This window comes from Megalopta genalis, chromosome 3 (assembly GCF_051020955.1).
Source record: "Megalopta genalis isolate 19385.01 chromosome 3, iyMegGena1_principal, whole genome shotgun sequence".
Lineage (NCBI taxonomy): Eukaryota > Metazoa > Arthropoda > Insecta > Hymenoptera > Halictidae > Megalopta > Megalopta genalis.
In genome coordinates, this window is record NC_135015.1 from 1265772 (window position 1) to 1286666 (window position 20895).

General features: G+C 36.1%; 1 protein-coding gene across 4 annotated transcripts in view; it reads right to left on the bottom strand.

The window, feature by feature from the left end:
* Window positions 1-20895, bottom strand: part of LOC117227247 (cell adhesion molecule Dscam2) — a 424317-nt gene that overhangs the window by 118924 nt on the left and 284498 nt on the right. For all 4 annotated transcript variants that reach the window (XM_033482337.2, XM_033482339.2, XM_033482336.2 and 1 more), the window contains exon 6: window positions 18773-19098. In XM_033482337.2, coding sequence (XP_033338228.2) covers window positions 18773-19098 — 326 coding nt within the window. The remainder of the gene's footprint in view (window positions 1-18772; window positions 19099-20895) is intronic.

The following is a 20895-nucleotide window of genomic DNA, read 5'->3' on the forward strand; positions in this document are numbered from 1 at the left end:
AGTTATACGAATTATTTTACTGTTAAACTGCATTGTTAAATATTATTTTCTCATAATCGAATTCACATTATTCGGATAGAGTTTGTGTTTTCATTTATTATGAATAGACTGGTGATTTTATGCATTTGTGACGAAAATGAATGGATGAAAATACAGAGCAGTTCAAACATTAGAAGAATTTGAAAATACAGGTTTTACACTCAAAATTAGTTCTTTTGGAGACCTTATTTATTTGATTATAAATAAAATTACACCTTCTGCAGACTTTTTTTCAATTTTTAAATGCAATATGAACTTATATATTTATTCATAAAGTAATATAAATTTCATTAGAGATCATTAATTTCTATTAACCTTCAATAATCATTTATAAAATGTTATTAAAATTTGAAAATACGTGTCAATTTTATTACAAGTAATGAAAACTAAGTGAATTGCATTTCCGAAAATGATAATGAGACTTGGAAAAGTACTAATTTTATTCACAAAAAGGTGAACATGATCTACAAAAAGATTAATTAGCAGAGCAAAGGGATACACTATACGATATATAAAAGGATTAATTCGAAGTGTAAAATCGGTATTCTTACGCTATTTTTGATCTACAAAAATTGTCAAAAGAGAAATTATATTTGTATCTAGTTTCTGTTTCTGACACTTGATTTGGAAAATTTCTATCATGCCTAAAGATCCACAGTCCCATTATAATTTTATGGATCTATTTCATGGGCAAATGGGGTGCTCCAATTAATTTACTATTCAGTTATTAAGTATTTATTTATTAAGTTACTCATTTGCTGTAAAAATTGGTTGGAATTAATATCATAGTTTCTTCGCTATTTCTTTCTGAAATTTGAAATCCGCCAGATTGGTGAATAACGTAATGTGTTGATAATGTTAATATACGTTATGTAAAAAAAGTACCCAAAACTTACAAATAAAACTACTTATATAATCACCAAAATTGATTTTAGTCGCCTTCAAAATATGTCTCAACTCCTCAAAACGTGTTTCAAATGCTAAAGAAAGCATAGCCTTCAACTCTTTCTGCAAATTTCTGACTCCAAGCGACTCAAAACGCCTGCTCCGAAGTGACAATTTGAGTTCTCGAAATAGGAATAAGTTGCACGTGGTCACATAAATAATAGAATATAAAAATATACAAATATGACATTTTATTAAATTTTCGTTTAGATACCAGTAACAATGTCAAAGTTACTTTGTGTCTATAATTATGCACACCACTGTAGTTCCAACGCCCTATCGAATTTCATTGGTATCGGTGCGCATTTGAGACTTTCCCCTGTGAATACAGTAGTGCGTACTTACGTACAAAAAAATCGTTTCAATACGTGCAATTAGAGTGAGGAATACCAGGTGCTCTTTTACATAACGTATAATCGTGCGAAGAGAAATATAACGACAGAACTCATTTTGCTCGGCTAGAATCGCGCTTTAGCTGGCGTGCGCGGTATAGCCTGGCCAGGTTTCACACGACAGCGATCCAGCCGTGAAAACGTTAGTGGATCGTCAAAGGAAGGGTAGCAGGGTTCTCCAGGCATATGGAGCGTGGGCCGATCGGCGTGAGAGAGGGGTGAAGTTCTTATGCGGCTGAAAGCATCTCAATAAAACGGGCTCGCCGCAAGATAAACGACGCCCGAATACCGCACGGCAGCCGATTTGGTACACGGGTCCGGGATTACTAGCAGTGGATTTTGCCAGCCAGCCAAAGAATTCGACGATCACCGCCGTTGAATCGTATCCATGGCCATTAAACGTTGTCGGGAGGATTGCGCGTTGCTCCCCTCTCGGCCGCTTTTGTTTCGCGACCCTAAAGGAAACTTTCTTTTAAACCGAAGGCGGTTTTAAATATCCTTTGATACGATATTCAACGGGAAAAGACGGAATGGGAAATAAGATGCTCGGGATGGCGCCTTCGGGAGAAGTGGGAGCCTCAAGTGAAGAAAGAAGGTGGACCGAAGGCGTCGACGAACTGCCATCTATAGTGGGTGAAGAAAGTATTGACGCACTTTTAAAACGCAATAACTTCTTTGAAACTAGAAACTAAATGACATGAATTTGTTTAGATGATGGGTCTAGTCCACTGGACAATGTCTTTTTATCTTACTATTACTTGGAATGACAGAAAATTTGTAAAAACACTCGTTTTTTTTAAGCTTTTTATCCGAGTCTATGAGGAAAATGAAAAAAAATGCATTTCACAGATCTCGGTGACTTATATGCATGCGGTATAGGCACGGGTTATCACATGTTTTTTTATTACAGCAATTACTTTTAACACCTAATATTGCTTCATTTGAGATATGAAGAATTTTAGATAATTATCGTTACAAATGTGTAACGTCGATAGTAAACTCAAGCTACATTAAACTCAACGAAGAGTTGAGGCTGTGCTCAACTCCTGTTCCAATCATAAACTCACCGAAAGCGAAATATCGTCGTTCTATCCGCCCTCGATTTTCCTTCAAAGTAGTACACTATCGCTGACATATACATAATCATAACGCACCAGCGCGCGCGTTCTCCGAAGGACGGGGAGTCTTTCGAAACGCGTCGCGAGCGTATCGTAACGGTGAATAAAGGAAATTATTGCAAGAATTTCGAGAAAAATAGGGGGCAAGCAGTCGTAAATTCCGAGGAAAGCGCGAGAGATCGTGGCATGCCTGGGTCCGGAATGCGAAGACATTTTCTCTGTGCTCGCTGCATGACGCTCCGAGAGGCATTCCGGAGAATACGACAAATGAATTGCAAAGCGGCATGAATGAAACGACTTCGCAGTCAGGGAAGTTAAATAAATCAAACGTCACGGTCGACGCAATTGAAGTGTCCCGCGGGATCGCGAGAAATATTTCCTAATCTTACGGATCGCACCACCTCGGTTATGGTAAAAGCTACTTACTACGAAACACCGTTCAATTGTGACTCCTACTTGAAAAAATAGCACAAATAATACAATAAAAAGCAGATACAGAATTTGAAAATGGATGTAAAATTTCTACCTATATAATGTTTATTCGAATACGGGTGTTTCTAAGCGAGAACATACTGTTCCATATTATGTATTTTTTCATTGTTCAATTTATGGGACAAGTGACATTCGTGTTTCATATTCGATGTTTCAATTTGAAACGGGCATTTGGAATTGGACGTTCCAGAAGAGGGACAGTTAATATGAAATGTTTTGAACAGTGTTTCGAAAACATGTTTCGAAAACAGTGTTCCATAATAGGTACACGGTCGTACTTTACTATTTTATTCACATTATTTTTTATTATTGACGTTTTATATAGAAACGTCAATTTATCGACAAGTAGTATAAGTATTCAACAATAGCAGCTTTAAATTGTAATAAAAGTAGCGTAGTGGAGCCGGTTGCTATGTTGGGTAACCAATTGCTGCGCCTTTGGTTTCTATTCTTTTATTCTTCTATTTTATTTACTTGTGAATACAAAAATTTAATGTGTCTTAAATGTAAAGTTTAATGTGCCCGAAAATAAACAAAACGTTCTTCAAATATCCTGGTTGTATAGTGAAGTTTGATTTTTGCAATAATACGACGCATAAGTATTATCGTCAATATAACTATTTCTTAATATTACGTAAGTAATGGATAAAGGATAATTTAAACAAATTATATGAATACAATTATACTATAAATTTAAAAAACTACAGTATAAAGGTAGTTTTTTCTACAACAAACTGAATTATAAACATATGTTACAGTCAAAGTAAATAAGTACTAAACGTTACTCTAATCAGAACATTCATCGACACTGTAACGTTTTTAGAAATAAACAAAATTTTATTGAAATTTGATGTAGTACATGATACTAATATAATATATTACATAAAATATTATTAGATATATTATATAATGCAAAATATATAAAAATAAAATTCATTGTATGAAATTATTTGACAGATTCCTGACGAGAGCTTGCTACAGTTGAATTACGTTGGGGGTTATGTTGGATTATGTTGGGGATTATGTTGGATGATATTGAATGATGTTGGATGATATTCGAATATGTTAGGTTATGATAGGTTATGTTAGGTTCCGATAAATAACTGTTTCAAACTGTTATAAAATCGATTCTGACTGAAACAGTTTTAGAGAACGGAAAAAGTTTCATAACAGATATGAGATATATCGGTTCTGACTTATATCGGTTTTAGTTCTTGAGAACTAATATTGCAGTAAATTCTCTCTAATTGACACTAGGCTTAGAACGGATAATTTGAGAAGAGGAGGTAATAAATAAATTAACTATTCCAGCTTTGCGGCTAGTTTTTATAGTTGTTGACAATCGATACCTATAAAAACGAGCCGAAAGGCTCGAATAATCGTATCTCCTCTTCCCAAATTGTCCAGCTCTGCGTAAAACCTGAGCATCAATCATAGAGAATTTACTGTATATCAGTTCTATAACTGTTATTTTTTGGTTCTGGATTTCGGTTATACATGCATGTATTGGCAAAACATTAGGTCTACCGGAAAGTTCTGTATGATAGTGTCACTTCAAGTTTCAATCCATATGCACATGTTGATTTGAGACATATATGACTATCTCTCTTTATTATTGCATTTACACACATGTACTCTCCTAAATAAATTGAATCAAAGATGTCTCATGTCATTCTTAAGTGAGACGCGATCGTGAAAACATGGCTACCGATGATAATGCCCAGACCACATGCTGCTTTGGCGACTCGTCAGACAGTCGCAGAGCTAGGCTGAGAAATTCTGTCACATCCACCATACTCCCCAGACCTAGCACCCTCCGATTATCACTTGTTTCTCTCTTTGCAAAACTTTTTACAGGAACAAAAATTCAAAACTGAAGCTGATGTCAACCAAGCACTAGTTGAGTTCTTTGCCTCTAAAAATAAATAATTTTTAAAAAATGGAATTTACAAGTTGCCATCACGCTGGCAAGAAGTCATAAGTAACGATGGAAAGTATATTCTGCAATAAATATTATTAAATGTATGAAAATTGTGTTATATTTCAATTCAAAAACGGACAGAACTTTCCGGTAGACCTAGTATGATGTAGTGCAAGAGATTGTTCACCCCTTTTTCTGTGTGGTAGACAAAACAGTACATTGGTCGTAGTCTCTGCTTGTCTAGAATACAAAGTATTTCAGAATCCACTCTTTCAATACCCGAAGGAGATACAACGTATTTGTCACGTGAAATAGAATTAGAATCAAAATCCATTATCGAAATTCAGAACCGAAAAATAACAGTTATAGAACCGATATAATAACGGTTCTACAGAATCGTTAAGAACCGAAATATAGATATAAGCCAGAAACGATACACCTTATAATAGTTATGAGAACATTTCTGTTCTTCATAATTGTTTCAAGAATCGAAACTGATATCATAACTATTTTCAACCCCTGGCTGCAGCGCAATGTCTAATTGGTTTCTCCCAAATCCGTTCTCTGACTATCGAACCGATTCATTAAATATTAACCGTGACCAAAGCAATGGAGCCCCTGAATCGGAATTGCTGACGGAAAATTCATTGGACGGTATTCTCTGAAACCGGTGCGTAACGAAAAGCCACGGCGACGCATTTAATAAAGCGCAGGCCAAGTCGGCATCGTTAATGGAAGGAAATTGTAGGAGCGAATGGCAGCCAATATATGAGAGAATCCGTCCGCAATAAGCGTTTCTTTGCTGATGACTGCAAAAGTTATGCGAGAAGCTTCCGGTGAATGAATGCTATTTTCATCGACTCGGTTCCCCATTCCAGGCCCACCCACGACACCTAACCCGATGGTGCAGACTATAGAAACCATTCGTCGATCCCCGTTCCCTTCTTTTATATAGGGTGTCCCATTTAAATCGATCCAGCCGAACATCTCCGAAATGATTGATGATACGGAATAATGTTACAAATAAAAGTTTGATTGCTTTTGAGGTCACATAATCTGTTGTAGATACATTTTTCCCGGGTGGACGCGTAGAGGACGTACAGAAGTCTACTTTTTTATCTTAAATGAAATCACGTATTTTTTTTATGTATCTATCGATGCACCTATTAATCGATATTTTCCATATAAAAGTACTAAGTCACCTATTATGAAAAATTATTGGTTTAGATGGGCATATCATCGGCCTGTACTGTTTTAACACGTTGAATGCCACGGAGGCCACCGGTAACCGGCGCGCCCAAATTGATAGAAATATATATAATTTAAAACAAACGTCAATATCTAAAATTTTGTATTACTACCATCGTCAATTCAAACAGTGACTCCTGTCGCAATTAACATGTCAAACATGGTTATACACTGTAACTTATCTGTTGCAGATAATATTTCAACATTATATGTATCACATAAAAGAAAATTTATCGTGGTGCCACGGACAATTTCTGTAAAACCGGCGTGGCATTCATCGTGTTAACGGTACCCTCGCTGGCGAAAGGTACAACAATTTTATCAGAAGTAAACAAATTCTTGCATCACGTAGAAATAATAACGAGACGATGAATGTAGTTTCAACACGACGGAACTCCTGTGCATTACGATCGTAAAGGTCGTGGCTACGTTGAATGAAATTTTTCCAAACCGTTCGATTGGCCAAGATGAACTTATTGAATTTCCGCCAAAATCACCAGATCTAATATCTTCAGATTTCTTCTTGCGAGATTTATTAAAAAATTATGTTTATGCAGACATTCGCACTACTTCGAATTATTTAAAACAAAAGACGCATGCCAACAAATTTTTGCGGAAATGTCAGAAAATGTTAACAGATCCTTCAAAGATAGACGAATGCATGCAAGCTAAAAGAAAGCTCTCACTTTAGAGAACTAAGTCTTAATATATGAAACAAGATACTACTGTTATTATCCAGTGCTAAAATTGAAATATTTTCTAAACTAATAATTTTTCATAAACGATGGCTTAACACGTTCAAATGAAAAATAACGTGCTGCGTCGATTAGTATATAAAAGAAAACATGTGATTCCGTTTAAGAAATTAAAGTAAACCATCGTATGTCATATGCGCGTCCCCACCAAAGAAAATCTTACGTACTTGAGATTATATGCCCCCTGAACCATATCTAACTTTTTCACAACACTATTTCGTATCATCAATAGCTTTGGAGATATTCAGCTGAATCGATTTAGACGGGACACCCTGTATCTATATCCAGGAGGCCGTCCACGACAGACGGCGGAGCACAGACCACTTTCTCGCGCTTTCCAACAGATTGCGACGTTCCACTGTCGCATTTTCCGTTCAGTCGAAACTCGAACCGATGCTCATAACTGACTCAATATATCTGGATACACCGACTTTAAGCGCTACTCGAACTCGTTCGATCTCGCTCGTTTCGAACGAGTGTGTAGAGGGACTTTCCTATCAAATCAATTCCTGTTTGTTGTGCACAGTGTCTTCTCCATCAGAAAGGTAGGCTAGCGGATTGTTGAAGATGTGAATTATTAGATGAAATATAGAAATATAAGATGTAAAGATATGAGGAAAATTTATTGATGTGTGAAGAAAGCGAAGCCGCGGATTGCATTTTCGCAAAGGAAAAAGTTACTTCAAATGTCCTCAGCTACCCCTCATTTTCGGCTATTAAAATAATTGTGGAACGAATGAATTCGTTGAATGAATTCAAAGTCAATTTCTCCTTCACTGGAATTTACTATTTAAAAGTATGTTTATGTAATCGTCGCAAAACTCTCTCACAAAAGTAACTCATAAATAAGAATTAGAAATATTGAGACTTTCTCGGTCCGGCAATATACGGTTCTTACTGTTGAGTCTTTCAGATATAAGCCGTGTCCTGGTGGAATTATTTCCCCAACGTTTCGCAAGTATCGCAGCTAGCTTCGTCAGGGGCTCAAAGACACACTGATAGTGGTCTGTGCCTGGTGGTGCTCCACTTAATACAGTACACGTTGTTCGCGTTCCAGTTCATTGCATCTCAATCGTAAAGATTTTTTAAATGGTCAGCTGAACAATTCATAACATTACATTAAATAGAACACCACCAGACATACACCAGCATTAGTCGATCTTTGATCTCTCGATGGAGCTAGCGGCAGTGCTTGTGAAACGATAGGAAGCTCCAGGAAACGGCTCATAAATAGGAATTGTTTTACGCCAGCTTACAAAGTAAAAATCATTAACAGGCAATGACAAATTATATCGTTTGTATCCTTGATCACTCAGGAATAAAAAGTTTAATTTTAATTTTAAGCTGAGTATGTTTCGAAGAAAGGCATAGAGTGAAATACCTTTTGATCAGAAGGTTTTAATTTTGTATTCTTCTGACCTTAATTTTCCATGAGTTTAAAGGGTAATAATTTCATAGCAGTTCGTTGCATAGTCTAAGTACTTGCGAAATTATAGGTTATTAGTTTATTTCGAACTCGGTGGAACATTCGATAGGAAGAAGTAATTTCTATTAAATCCCAAACTCTGTAAACCAAATGATGGAAATTGATATTTAAAATTACTACTAATTAAAATAATATTTCCGTAAATAGGAGAGAATGGGATTCGTAGGTTTGGCAAGTAGCTATATTTTCACATAGTCATACCGAACACGAATTTCATACAACAAAATTTAATAAACCTTTTCTGCACAGACTATGCATTCGACATTCGTTGTTTGTTTCTAACTCAGTTTGAATATAGGTTTGTGCCAAAGACTCAAATTGAAAACATGTTTACAATTTAATAAGGTGGGTATGTATGCAACTTTGTGTTCGAATACTTTAGCGAGTGATTGTATATGCTGATCGATGACGGATCAGGAAGTAGCGGGAAGATGTGGACTCATTAGCCATTAGAGGTAGTCGCCACACACTCGCCATTTCACGCAATTATGGCTTGAGTGAGGTGTAATTAAAGTTTCACTAATGCATTGCTAAATTATGTATCGCAAACTGTAGTATCTAGACTGCACAAAATAAAGGAATATTCATAACACCATAAATACTATCAAGAAAATGTATGTAACTAGATACAAAAGTACTTCCAAATATTTGCGGACATGTTTCTCGAAACTGACATGAATCCAACAGTAAAATTAACGATGCTTACTTACAGATCGAAAAAACTTGGAACAACACGGCTGGCGCAGTTGCTAGGAACAGACTGCTAATTAATGGTAGTTAATACTAATTAATAGATTCGCTCAGTCCACGTAGCGCATTATTCCTTGGATGATATTTACGGATGACGGATGCGGGGCCCCCGCGTTAGGTGAAGATGTTTTCAGAACTCGTCGAAGCGTCTACGGCGCATGCCGTTGTTCGATGTTGCGTTGTGTTTACCTGTCCGCGTAATCCTTAATTATCCACGACGGCGGGAATTAGTCGGCGTTTCGCAGTCGAAGGGAATTTATTCGCGGATCACGGGCCGCGCGTGCTCAAGGGATCGTTGCTCGCCGGCGCGACGGTAACGGGGACGAGGATATCTCATCGACTTAACAAAGTCGCGGAGCAACGAACCGTCACGTTGCCCCGGTAGTTTGCAGATCTGCTGGAAATAGAATCGAGGCTCATTCAGAAGTCCTGCTTTGCTGGGAGGAGCCGGCTGCCTCGGCTGAGTTGCAGCGAGAAGAAAAAGTAACTGCGAGGAGAGCCAGCCCTCGAGTTGTTTACCAAATGGAATAAAGGAACGCTAACCTGTTGAGGTATCAGGTGGATGAAAAGAAGCTACTTGCTATCGACAACCGCCGTCTTCCCTTCCCAGTCTCGCTCGCGACCACGCGCAAGCAACTATGCGAATTTACAACAGGTATTCGATAAGTAGATAAGCTGCGCTGAATGTCTCCGACTCTTAGGGAAGGATTCTGCAGGAAGCAGGCATTTGTCGTTATACGAGATGGTCCGTTTAACCGTACTATTGTGATCAGGTCTACACGACCCACATCCTGTATTAGGCTTGCAGAGCTTTTTCAAATTTTTCCCACGATATCAAAGTCATTTAATTAACGAAACCGAAACTAGAAATTAAATTTTACCAAAGGGAATATTAGTTCAACTCGTTTGTATTCTAAACAGCTTAGTAACATTCAGTTTGTTCATGATATCACAATAGAAATGAATTTCAAAACCTAGTTAAAAATTACTGTCACCCACCGACGCGATGCTCAACGCGTTAATTACAATCTTATTGGAGTAAAATTTATCGACTTCACTCATTTTTAATAATTGAATGTTTACTTTCTTTTGAATATCCATATTATTTATTATATTCTATTAACAAGCTTCAAGATATTGTGTTGTGGTCCAGTTCCAAATGCACGATGGTCACTAACTGGTGGTAAAACTGGAAGAGGAGACATTCTACATGTAAAAGTAAGTTAAAAAAGCGTAACATTTTTTCATCTAATGCTGCGTTTTCAAGAAAACTGAGTTGGAAGATGCGTCAAGATCGCGTGGCTTTGTAGTACGACGAGAAGTAGAATTGGTATGTCATGGTCAGACGCGTCAATTATTTTCTCCTCAGTCACATTATTTATTAACACTGAACCAACCGACCTGTAATGATGATTAGCGTGCATTGACTCATAAGAGTGAAAAGATAGAATTCACTTGGATTTTGTAAAGTTTAAATTATGAGACTTGTTTCAATAATATAATTTAATCAATCATTTTCCACGAAGAAGTCTCCAAAGTTTGTAGTATCGTAAAATAAAAAATCGGTCATTTTGACCGTGGCAGGTTTAGTGTAAAACCTAATTTTTCTAAAAAACGGAGCCTTAAATGAAAGAACATAGTCCTACAGTTTTATCTTCTTTTTATATGTAGAAGCACTTCACACCCGGTTGTACAATCAGTTACTAATCAGCGTTATGTGTGTAGTCGGGTCTATCTGTGGAAGGTGTAAACGTCTTCTTCTCTCTCTCTTTCTCTCTCTCAATTTGCGACGATATGAAGAAGTACTTTTTATCTAATTTCGTATGATACCAATGAACGAATACTTTGCAAAGAATAGTTTTATATTGAAATCATTTTTGTTAATTATAATTTTAGCATAAAAATAGTGTAAAACAATTAGGTTTTAAATGTACAAGCTAAACTACAGCGAATACTTACTATTTCTCTATGAAGAATTACATATTTATAAATTACAAATATGCATTCAGCAATACTATATAGACAACATTGAACTATGGTTATAATAATTTGATCGTAAGTACACAGTTTTTAATTCGCATATTGTGGCGGACATTGGAATACATTCGGAAGCGTCAACTTTTGTTTTTATATAGAATTATGTACTTTCTTTTTATATCGATCGACTTTTTAGAATATTCCTGTATAATAAACATAAAAAGTATAAAACAAGTTAATGCTTGTAACGCTTCCTCTTTCATGAACATGTAATATGACAGTCGCATCCAATTTCGTTTGAAGTGAAGCCCATCTTCTTTTCATATTTTAAATTAAGGAGACATGGTTCCAGTTGCACGATCCACAATACCTTTGATATTAAACTGCCTCAATCGTTTTATGTGCATTGTTGAAACTATTGCTCAGAATGGTGGAGAATACGTCTAAATTTGTTTTTATTTACATTGTACGTACAGATTTCCATTTGAATTTTTACATGAATATCAGGATCGATTTTGAGATCCACGGAGGCTCTGATTTATCTTTTTAGTTTTTGGCTACTAACTCAAGTCGTTCAATGAATTAGTCTTGTATCTATATTTTATAACAATGATACGCAATTCTAGATAAGATTCAGGAGAATAATAAAAAATTAAAAGACTTTAGATTATTGGAGTAATAAGATCCCATTACATTCTAAATAAATATAGGTACATTTTATCTGTACAAAAATTTTCTGGAGAATAAGAACATATTTTTGTAAATAATTTTAATAACTCCCAACAGTAACATATTAATGTCATAAATGCATAAAATCCACAATCTATTGTGAAAAGGATGTTAAAGTAAGAGAACAAAAAAGAATATTAAATATACTTATTTCAATCCCAAAATAAATTAGTAAAAACAATGTAACCTGGTGTGACTGCTTAGTTTATGGCTGAAACTGTCATTAACATACTGCGAATTTCATGCATTTATGGCTATGATGAGTACGTGAAATACAAAGCAGTGAAGATATCTGGAAATTGTAAGAATATCGTGACATTAATTTCAATTTATTAAAACTATTAAAGGTAGATAAACATGCCTATTCTTATCCTGGTTTTCCTAATTGGCGAGGAAAATTTTTATTTTGCATAAAGATTCGCCTTATGTAATCTAGTCATTAGTATTAAAAGATTAAGAAATCCATAGCAGTGAATCAAACATTGGTATTAACCCTTAGCGCCCCGCAGGCTCCGTTGCGGAACCAAATGTTTTTAGCATACGTTATCGTCGGCGTTAGCAATTGTTATCTGTAGTTAAAACGTGCTAAGACTATACCATTACGATTAAACCATTTTTTCACCTTTTCTATGGTTAGCAACATGGAGAAAAATAAATATTATGATGAGAATTTGGAGCCGAGTGATACCGAAGACGTATTTGATTTCGAAGAGTTAAAAGACATTGTGGAAGACAATGTTACTTATGATTCTGACACTTCGAGTAGTGGTAGCGAAATTATACTACCAAAGAGACGAAGAATGAGAATTATTTTGAAAGTGAAAGCGAAGATTCGTTACAAGACTTAGACGAATGACGTGATGTTACGGAAGAATTACATATTCCAGATAGAATACCTTTTAGTGTATTGCCACAGGTCATTGGACCACAAGTTCCTATTGGGTTGACAACTAAGTAATTGCCGATTTCAGTTATAGATGTCTCTCACTCCCATTTTTATGATATCCGTAAATGTTATATTATAAAATTATTATTATTATTATTATTATTATTATTATTATTATGTTATTTTTTATTATCCGTGAATGTTAGCAACTGGACAAATTGAATGCAGCGGTCAAGGAAAAGCGACCAGAATTGGTCAGTCGTAAAGGTGTCATTTTCCACCAGGACAATGCTAGGCCGCACACGTCTTTGCCCACTCGGCAAAAATTGATGGATATTGGTTGGAAATTGATGTTACACCCACCATATAGCCCTGATCTCGCGCCATCGGATTACCACTTATTTCGATCCCTGGACAACTCCCTTCGCGGTAAAACTTTTAACGATGATGACGCTGTAAAATCTCACTTAACTCAGTTTTTGGCCGAAAAGGATCAGACTTTCTACGAGCGTGGAATTTTCAAGTTGTCAGAGAGATGGCAAAAGGTCATCGAACGAAATGGAAAATACATTACAGATTAAACTTCATTCCAAGCAAAAAAAATTTTTTATTTCATTGAACAAATCGGCAATTACTTAGTTGCCAACCCAATACAAACATTGAACAGCCGATGCAATATTTTAAATTATTTTTCACGGACGATTTGGTAAATGAAATTATAAAGGAAACCAACAATTATGCGAAAAGTGTTCTAAACTTGAAAGAAATATTTAGTAACTCCATTTGGGGCAAAGTGAATACTGTGACACTTGTCCAAGTAAACCCGGAATGCGCATGGGAGATTGTTACCAAAGATATCACATCATGGTTGAATTACAAAATTATTAATTCATCTTTTACTTACAACAGAAAAATGTACATTTATAAAATAAATAAAATCAAATGCATTCACAAACACGTGTAATCTTTCCCGCTCAAAGTAAGACTTCCTTTATCTCAGGCGCTCCGCTCCAAAAATGTGCCGGAGTTGCTGGTAGACAGTACTCTAGAAACGCGCGGAGCGCTAAGGGTTAAAGACCCATCAGTACCTAATATACATATTAACTTCAACTACAAACAACAATCAGCTGACCCTCATTTTCAACTAATTGCGAAAAATGTCTGAGGAACCCAACTATTTTTGTGAAACTATAAAAGTCGTAAAAATGGATAAAAATTGTCGAATGCTAATCGCATCTCGGATTCGGCTGTGCGTGAAGTTTTTCAAATTCAACCTCAGGAAATTCGTGGAACGGAAAGCTGTCTCCCAGAAGATCGCGTAACGAAATAAGGTAGTCGGGAATAAGTAATCGAGAGCGACGGGGAGGGGATCAAGATTCCTCGAAGCGCCAGCACCCAGGATTATCGAGGGTGAAACCGACCGGGGAACCGAATCGCTTGATTCGCTGCCGAGATCCAATCGCCGAGGAACAGGATACTAACCTGTTGAGGCGTCGAATGGATGAGGAGGGGGGAAGTGTAGAGTTTTTCAAGGAGACCCTGGGAGATCCCATCACCTGTACGGCAACGGGCACAGAGAACGGTTCTACACAGATTCTGCGAATCTTCCTGCGGATTTCGGAAATTTCCGGAACTGCGCGTGTTCGTCGTCCTTGCTCGAACGAAGCGGAATCGATTGGCGGATGAAATCTAATTGAGGAAACGGTGGTGGTAGCCTGTTGAGACGGAACGCGAACGAGGAAAATAGAATGCCGGCTGCGGATTAGCGGTAAAACGTTTCAATTTGATGGGAAGAGAACATTGATCGCTTCCATCAGGTATGCATGAAGTGACTGATTGAGGTGCTATCTGCGAGAAAAGTGTGAAATAGTAATTGCAGAAATATAATATTCAATAGGTTTAACACGTTAAGTGCCGAATATCATCTCCAAAAATTCCTATGCACAATACGTTCTCCCTAATCGATGCTCAGCTTGTACACAAAAATGGACAATTTAGGAAGGAGAGGTATGATCATTCGAGCCTTACCGAATTGTCCATTTTTGTTTACAAGTTGAGCTTCAATTAGGGAGAATTTACTGTAATATGAAAATCATTTAATTAATGAAACCGAAACTGGATAGTTAAAATTTACCGTAGTAACTATTAATTCAACTCTTCTGCATTCAAAACATCTTAGTAAGATTCAGTTTGCTGAAGTATGTTACAGTAAAAATGAATTTCGAAACTTAGTTAAAAATTAGTATCACGTATATGTGACCAACGCGGCACTTAACGTGTTAACCCATTTGCATCATATGGAAATATGAAAAAAAGACCCATATATCATCGAAAAATTTTTATTTTATATTTAGATGTAAAATTGTATAACAGTAAAAAAAAATCATTTCTCAGCATTATTTGTTAGAAATTTTGTTCAGTGTGGTAATATTTGAAATGTGGGATGCATATAGGCACTTCGCAATCACTATCACTATCATCACTATCGGATCTTATTTCTCTAATTCGTCCTCTTTTTAGCGGCATAATTTTTTCTGCGCTACAATCAGAAAAAGTGCTTTCAGATTCCAGAATTCCATCCATTTTTATTTAAAGATTACAAATAAGTTTAGTGACTAACAAATTTCAGTATGTGCACAGCACCGGCGGTAGTGATTGCAGAGATAACAAAGCGAAGCAAAATTACAAATCTTCATTGCATCCAAGCAGTGTAACAGTTATCAGTATCGGTGCTTGTCTCTGTGATCTTATACTGTTAGGGAGTGTGTTATTTGATTCATTAAATATTTGGATTCAATACCGAACGCAGCCGCGTATATATACGCCCCGGTGATAGTGACCAGGAAAATTGAGCGTATATATACGCTTATGATGCAAATGGGTTAATAAAAGAATACAATATTCGTTTTCATATATTATATATTCGCCTACAATTAGGTATTGTATCCTGAAGTCAAGTTGTCATCATTTTAACATGAATTGTAAGAGTTAGTGTAATTTCGAATTAATAATTCCATGTGGGAAAAAGCTCGAATTAATATGTACATCTAATGAAGTAGAAATCTCATTAATGTCTGTTTATGTGAACATTTCGCATTTTAAAAACTTGCAAATGATGTTAGTGCAAAGAGAGCCGCGGTTTGCTTGTTATTTACCGTTTCGTTGTACTTGTCCTACGTATTGTTACTACGAACGCGTGCGCTGCCAGAAAATTTATAATATCAATTTATATGAAAATGAAGTTTCGGGCGAGGAAATGTTTTCATATTCTACTTAAATATGTAAATTCGTCCTGTTATATACGCAAGTGAATGTGCAATAATCGGATAGACTGCTGTTTTATGTAAGCGATGATATACTTCATAAAGCTGTCTGAATTCCAAAAGGAAGATACAATAGAAGTGAGCTTCAACTGTTTATCGTCGATCTCGCGTTGCGAGTTTTTTTTTTACTGAGGAGGAGGTAGAACAATGTTTTAAATATTTGCGAGGATTAAATGCATTGAAAAGTAGCGAGCATTCATCAGCTTGCAGATTTAGCAAATATACTTTGCGAGTGTGTTAAATACAGCGAAGTTTAAGAAATATCTCATTCTTCTCATGATCGCATTAAATCCTTGCTAAACCCTGTAGAATTAATTTCATCTGCAGTGAGAAAACATGAAAATCTTTTGACCACAAACTTTCAAACGGGAAAGTAACATGTGGGAAAAATGTATTCAATTATTTCGTTTATCTGTAAATTTCTACCCAGTTTCGCGATTAATCCCATGCACACCGATTTCTTTCTACGGTTACGTCCTTTAGCGCCACTTTGTTTATAATATATTGCAACACGACAAAGAACATTTATATTTATTGCATGCTAACCTTTTTTACCTTAACGTTTAAATATTTATAATTGAAGCGAAGAAATTTATTTCTATTTAGAAGAAGTACGTAGAAGTAATGCAGAAAACTCGCTTCGATTGTTCCACATTTGAAATCGACCGTTATGTGTTTGAATCGAACTTTTCTTCATGTAAATTGTAAAGCGCCAGAATAAACGTATTCTACACTTTATGTGTTGTTCGTCTATACTATTAGTGTCACCTTTTCTTTAAAATTGTGAAAGGTACAGTAGAATAATAGAGATTCGGTTCGAGCTGAGCATAACTTGCAAAAGAATGAATTCAGAATGCAAAGCGATGAATTCGATTTTAGGAAAGGTGAACATAATTCACTAAAAAATGAATCTGGAGTGCAAAACCTATATCAGTACAAACTTTGTATAAAATTCTATTTAGAATTACGATTTAAAGAATTCACGAATAAATGTGTTCCAATTGAGTGGGTTAGAATTACAATGGCGTCAAATTTTCCAAAATGTTGATTTATGCTTTGAAATGTATTCTATACATACCGAAATTTTAAAATGGCATATGAAATAAATTACGAAGTTAATATAAATTATCTTAACTCTAAATTATCTCAACAACAAGTTTGGTCAGTAAACAATACACACGTTAGTAAATAATACACTTCTCGTTTCTCGCAATGTGAAAAATGTGACTCACAAACACATATTTGTCAGCAGATATGTTGCGTTTCATGAACGTAGAATCGCTAGAAGTTTCGTTAAAAATGCAATTGAGACAAATTCTTTGCCCGACAGCTTTTTTCATTGTAAAAATCACAGAATACACTTCAGATCGACTGACATAAACAGCTGTTGGAAACACAGTGGTTGATGGATTTCGATGGGACTCAACGTCACATCTGAGCACATTGGCGTCTACTTATTTAGATACCTTCACTGCGAGACTTCTGAATGAAAAATTCCGGTTACTTCTTTTACACAACGTACAACGTCGCAGCACCTACCATATCGTGCAATCGAATTCCACGGAAAGAGAGCGGCGCACAGTGGTATAAAAGCTCGAAATCATAGTCAAAATCCAAAAAGATCGAAATTGTCGTTGGGGAGTTTTTGACTTACGGATTGGTTAGTTCAATGATGCGTCCGTGTGTTGGGAAAAACGAAATGACCCATACTTTTATACCTGAATGACAATTATACCCCGAATTTCGAGATTTTCGGGCAGTCATTACTCGTGAGCGAGAGCGACAGTTCGAAGTGAATAGTTTAAAGCGTGTATGTTTTTGTGGAAGTGTCTTTTTTTCAATTGTGTAAAATAGATACTGTTCCTGGTAGTAAGTACAACATTTTGTACCGCTAACATCTCACGAATTGTTAACTATTACATTGGTAAATCGATAAATTGTAGGTTCAAATTATAAGAGCCAATGGAATGCATTTACTGTAAAGTTATAGTCGAAACTTTTGCGGCCTATGAGGGCCTGCTTTCAAACTTACTGGAGCCATAGTTTATAGTTTCATCTAGCTGCACTTAAAAAATTGGCTGCATCACGTTGCACTTTTTTCAGTTACAACCATTTTTGTGAAAAAATACGGGAAACTGTCTCACGAGAGTATCTAAGACAGAACAACTTTCTAAAAATCGTGCCAAATTGCTTACATTGTTTTGAGATGTTAGAAAAAACACTTTATTAGGCAAACAAGGGAACTGTATACAGGACTTTTGGCTTCGTAGCCGATCGACCTTCCTGCATAGCCACGGAACCTTCCTCATTTCCCAATTTTTCATCAACCCATCCGCCGTATTTGATCCGCCATTTTGTTTTTGGAATTTTTAATTCATATTCGTAATCAGGATTTCCGAAGATGTATGTTCACCAATCTTTGCTAAAATCAAATCATTTTTTCAACAACCTATCTGCCATATTCGATCCGCTATTTTGTTTTTGGAATGTTTAAATTCAGATTCGTAATCAGCGACCATGAAAACCCTTACATACAAATTTTCAAATAAATCCGTCACTATTTCTTATTTTGACCATGATTTCGAGCTTTTCATATCACTGTGCCGCGGAACGAATCAAAGTCTTGTTAGAGCACTAGCAATACCGCGACTATCGAGAGGGGAAAGTGGCTGGATACGGGACAGAAGGATCAAACGAATAGCAGAACTAACCTGTTGAGGCGCTAGGTGGATCGAGAGGCTACTTATAATAGAGACCTCCAGCTCGACCCTCTCGGAACCAGCTGTGCTGTTGGCGTGACAGACGTATCGTCCGGCGTCCTCGGATCTCGCCGATTGTAGCACCAGTACACCCGCCCTCGCATGGACCCTCTCGGAATTGAAAATCATCGCCGAGCCGGACACGGACTCGCGGAACCACAGGTACATCGGTGGTGGTATTCCTTGGGAGATGCAGGACAATACGATCGTCTCGCCTGTCCGGATTGGCGCCGGGCTCACTCGCTCGTTGAACCGTGGCGGAACTGGATTTCGATGTTCTGCAAAGGGATAATGAGACAACCACTTGAATCTTGGTCTTCCAAAGATGTTTCCGCAGATCGCATCACGCGAACCAGCGAGAGAACGACAACTAGAGTGTGTCCTACATCTTTTGTGGCAAGACACCCTTACAAGAGAATGAGTCAACAATTGTGGCTGTAGAATTTATTTTAATGCACTTTCAGAACAGACTAATGAAAGAGATTTGACTAGTCGTCTAGATACACTTCGCGCATCTGTGATAGGTTGACTGTTGTTATGTTGCCACAATACCGCGGATCTTTATGCGAAATACGAATTTTGTGCATCGATCGCAAGAAATGACAACCGCATAGACGTGTATTTCTGGCTTGAATAATTTTAATGAGTTATACATAATATAACGTTTTACATAAAGTTAAATTGTTCTACTAGTTTGACTGTTTTGTGTTTCATCTACTCATTTCTATCGTAAACGCATCCAATTTGCAGGCTAGTTATAACTTGTAGTTTATTCATGACACGCTTGCTAAGATTCTGTTAGACCGATTATCTGAAAAATCACTTATTAAGGCTAACTTGTTTCCTAGTTATTTTGGATAATCGACGTTCTACTATATTAGTTATTTCTGCGGTAACATTCTGAAATTATAAGATTAAACATCATTTTTATCAATCAAGCGTGTATTGCTAAAATTAATTTCGTGTTTCAATATTTTCGATACAAGAAAATACTTTATGACAAAAATTTGTAAATCGTTAAATCAATATCCTTATCTATGTTGTATTACTAATATACATTACGAACAAATTCTAAGTCGAAGTCATCAACACTTTTATTTTAAGAGAGTAACAACATTTCGAATGCAAATGAAATCTGGCGTAATTGAATTCAATATAGTTGTTCCAGTCAATATTTAGAGTCAGACAACATTCGCTTAAATAAGCCTACGTATAATTATGTTAACACTTAAGCGACTGCTCATGAGATTTCTCGTGTTTCAATGCTGAGATATAAAAGACCGGCAATGAGATCTTTCGTTATCACCTTTTTCTGAAAATTATCCGTTCTAACATTAGTTGCTAAGTATTACAAAATATGCGAACGAATTCACATGTTACAGGATTTAGTGCTGGACACTGTTTGGTTTTCTCATAATATTGGATTGGCAATTAAGTTCCCGTCGTTTTTTAAAATTTGTTAAAAGTTTATTTTTCAATAAAAATTAAGAACTGATTAATCAATAATGTATTCTCCCTTGTTGTTTACAACTTCTTTCCAACGTTCAACAAGATTTTCGAGAATTTCAACAAAATTCATCCAACCAAGCTCGTTGAGTTTTGTTGTTGTCACTTAACCCTTAAATGCATATTGTTGCCAATTGTCTACATTCCAGTTCCACTTAATTTTATTCAAAAACCTGAGTATTTGCGTTTCCGAACACACGTTGATAACAATAGAAAATAGATCATGTGTGAAATAAAAGACTTGACATTACTTTTGGCGAGTAAGTTATGTGTTTCTTGACATTTGAATGTGGTGGGTGATCACCTTCAATGTGTTACTTGGAGAGATATTTTCTTTTTTCGAGTTTAAAAATTGCTTTGTGTCACAACAAAAATCGCAATTGCTTTGCTGCATTTCATTTATAAATAATGTGAAAATTCCTATACTAATAGATAATATAAATACATGACCATTTGTTTACGTCTACAATAATTTTAGTAATAAACGCATATTGTTGCCAAAAGTCTACGTACAACTTTTTTTCAAAATAAATACTCAATATTCTTACTTAGATTTTTTTATTTATTTT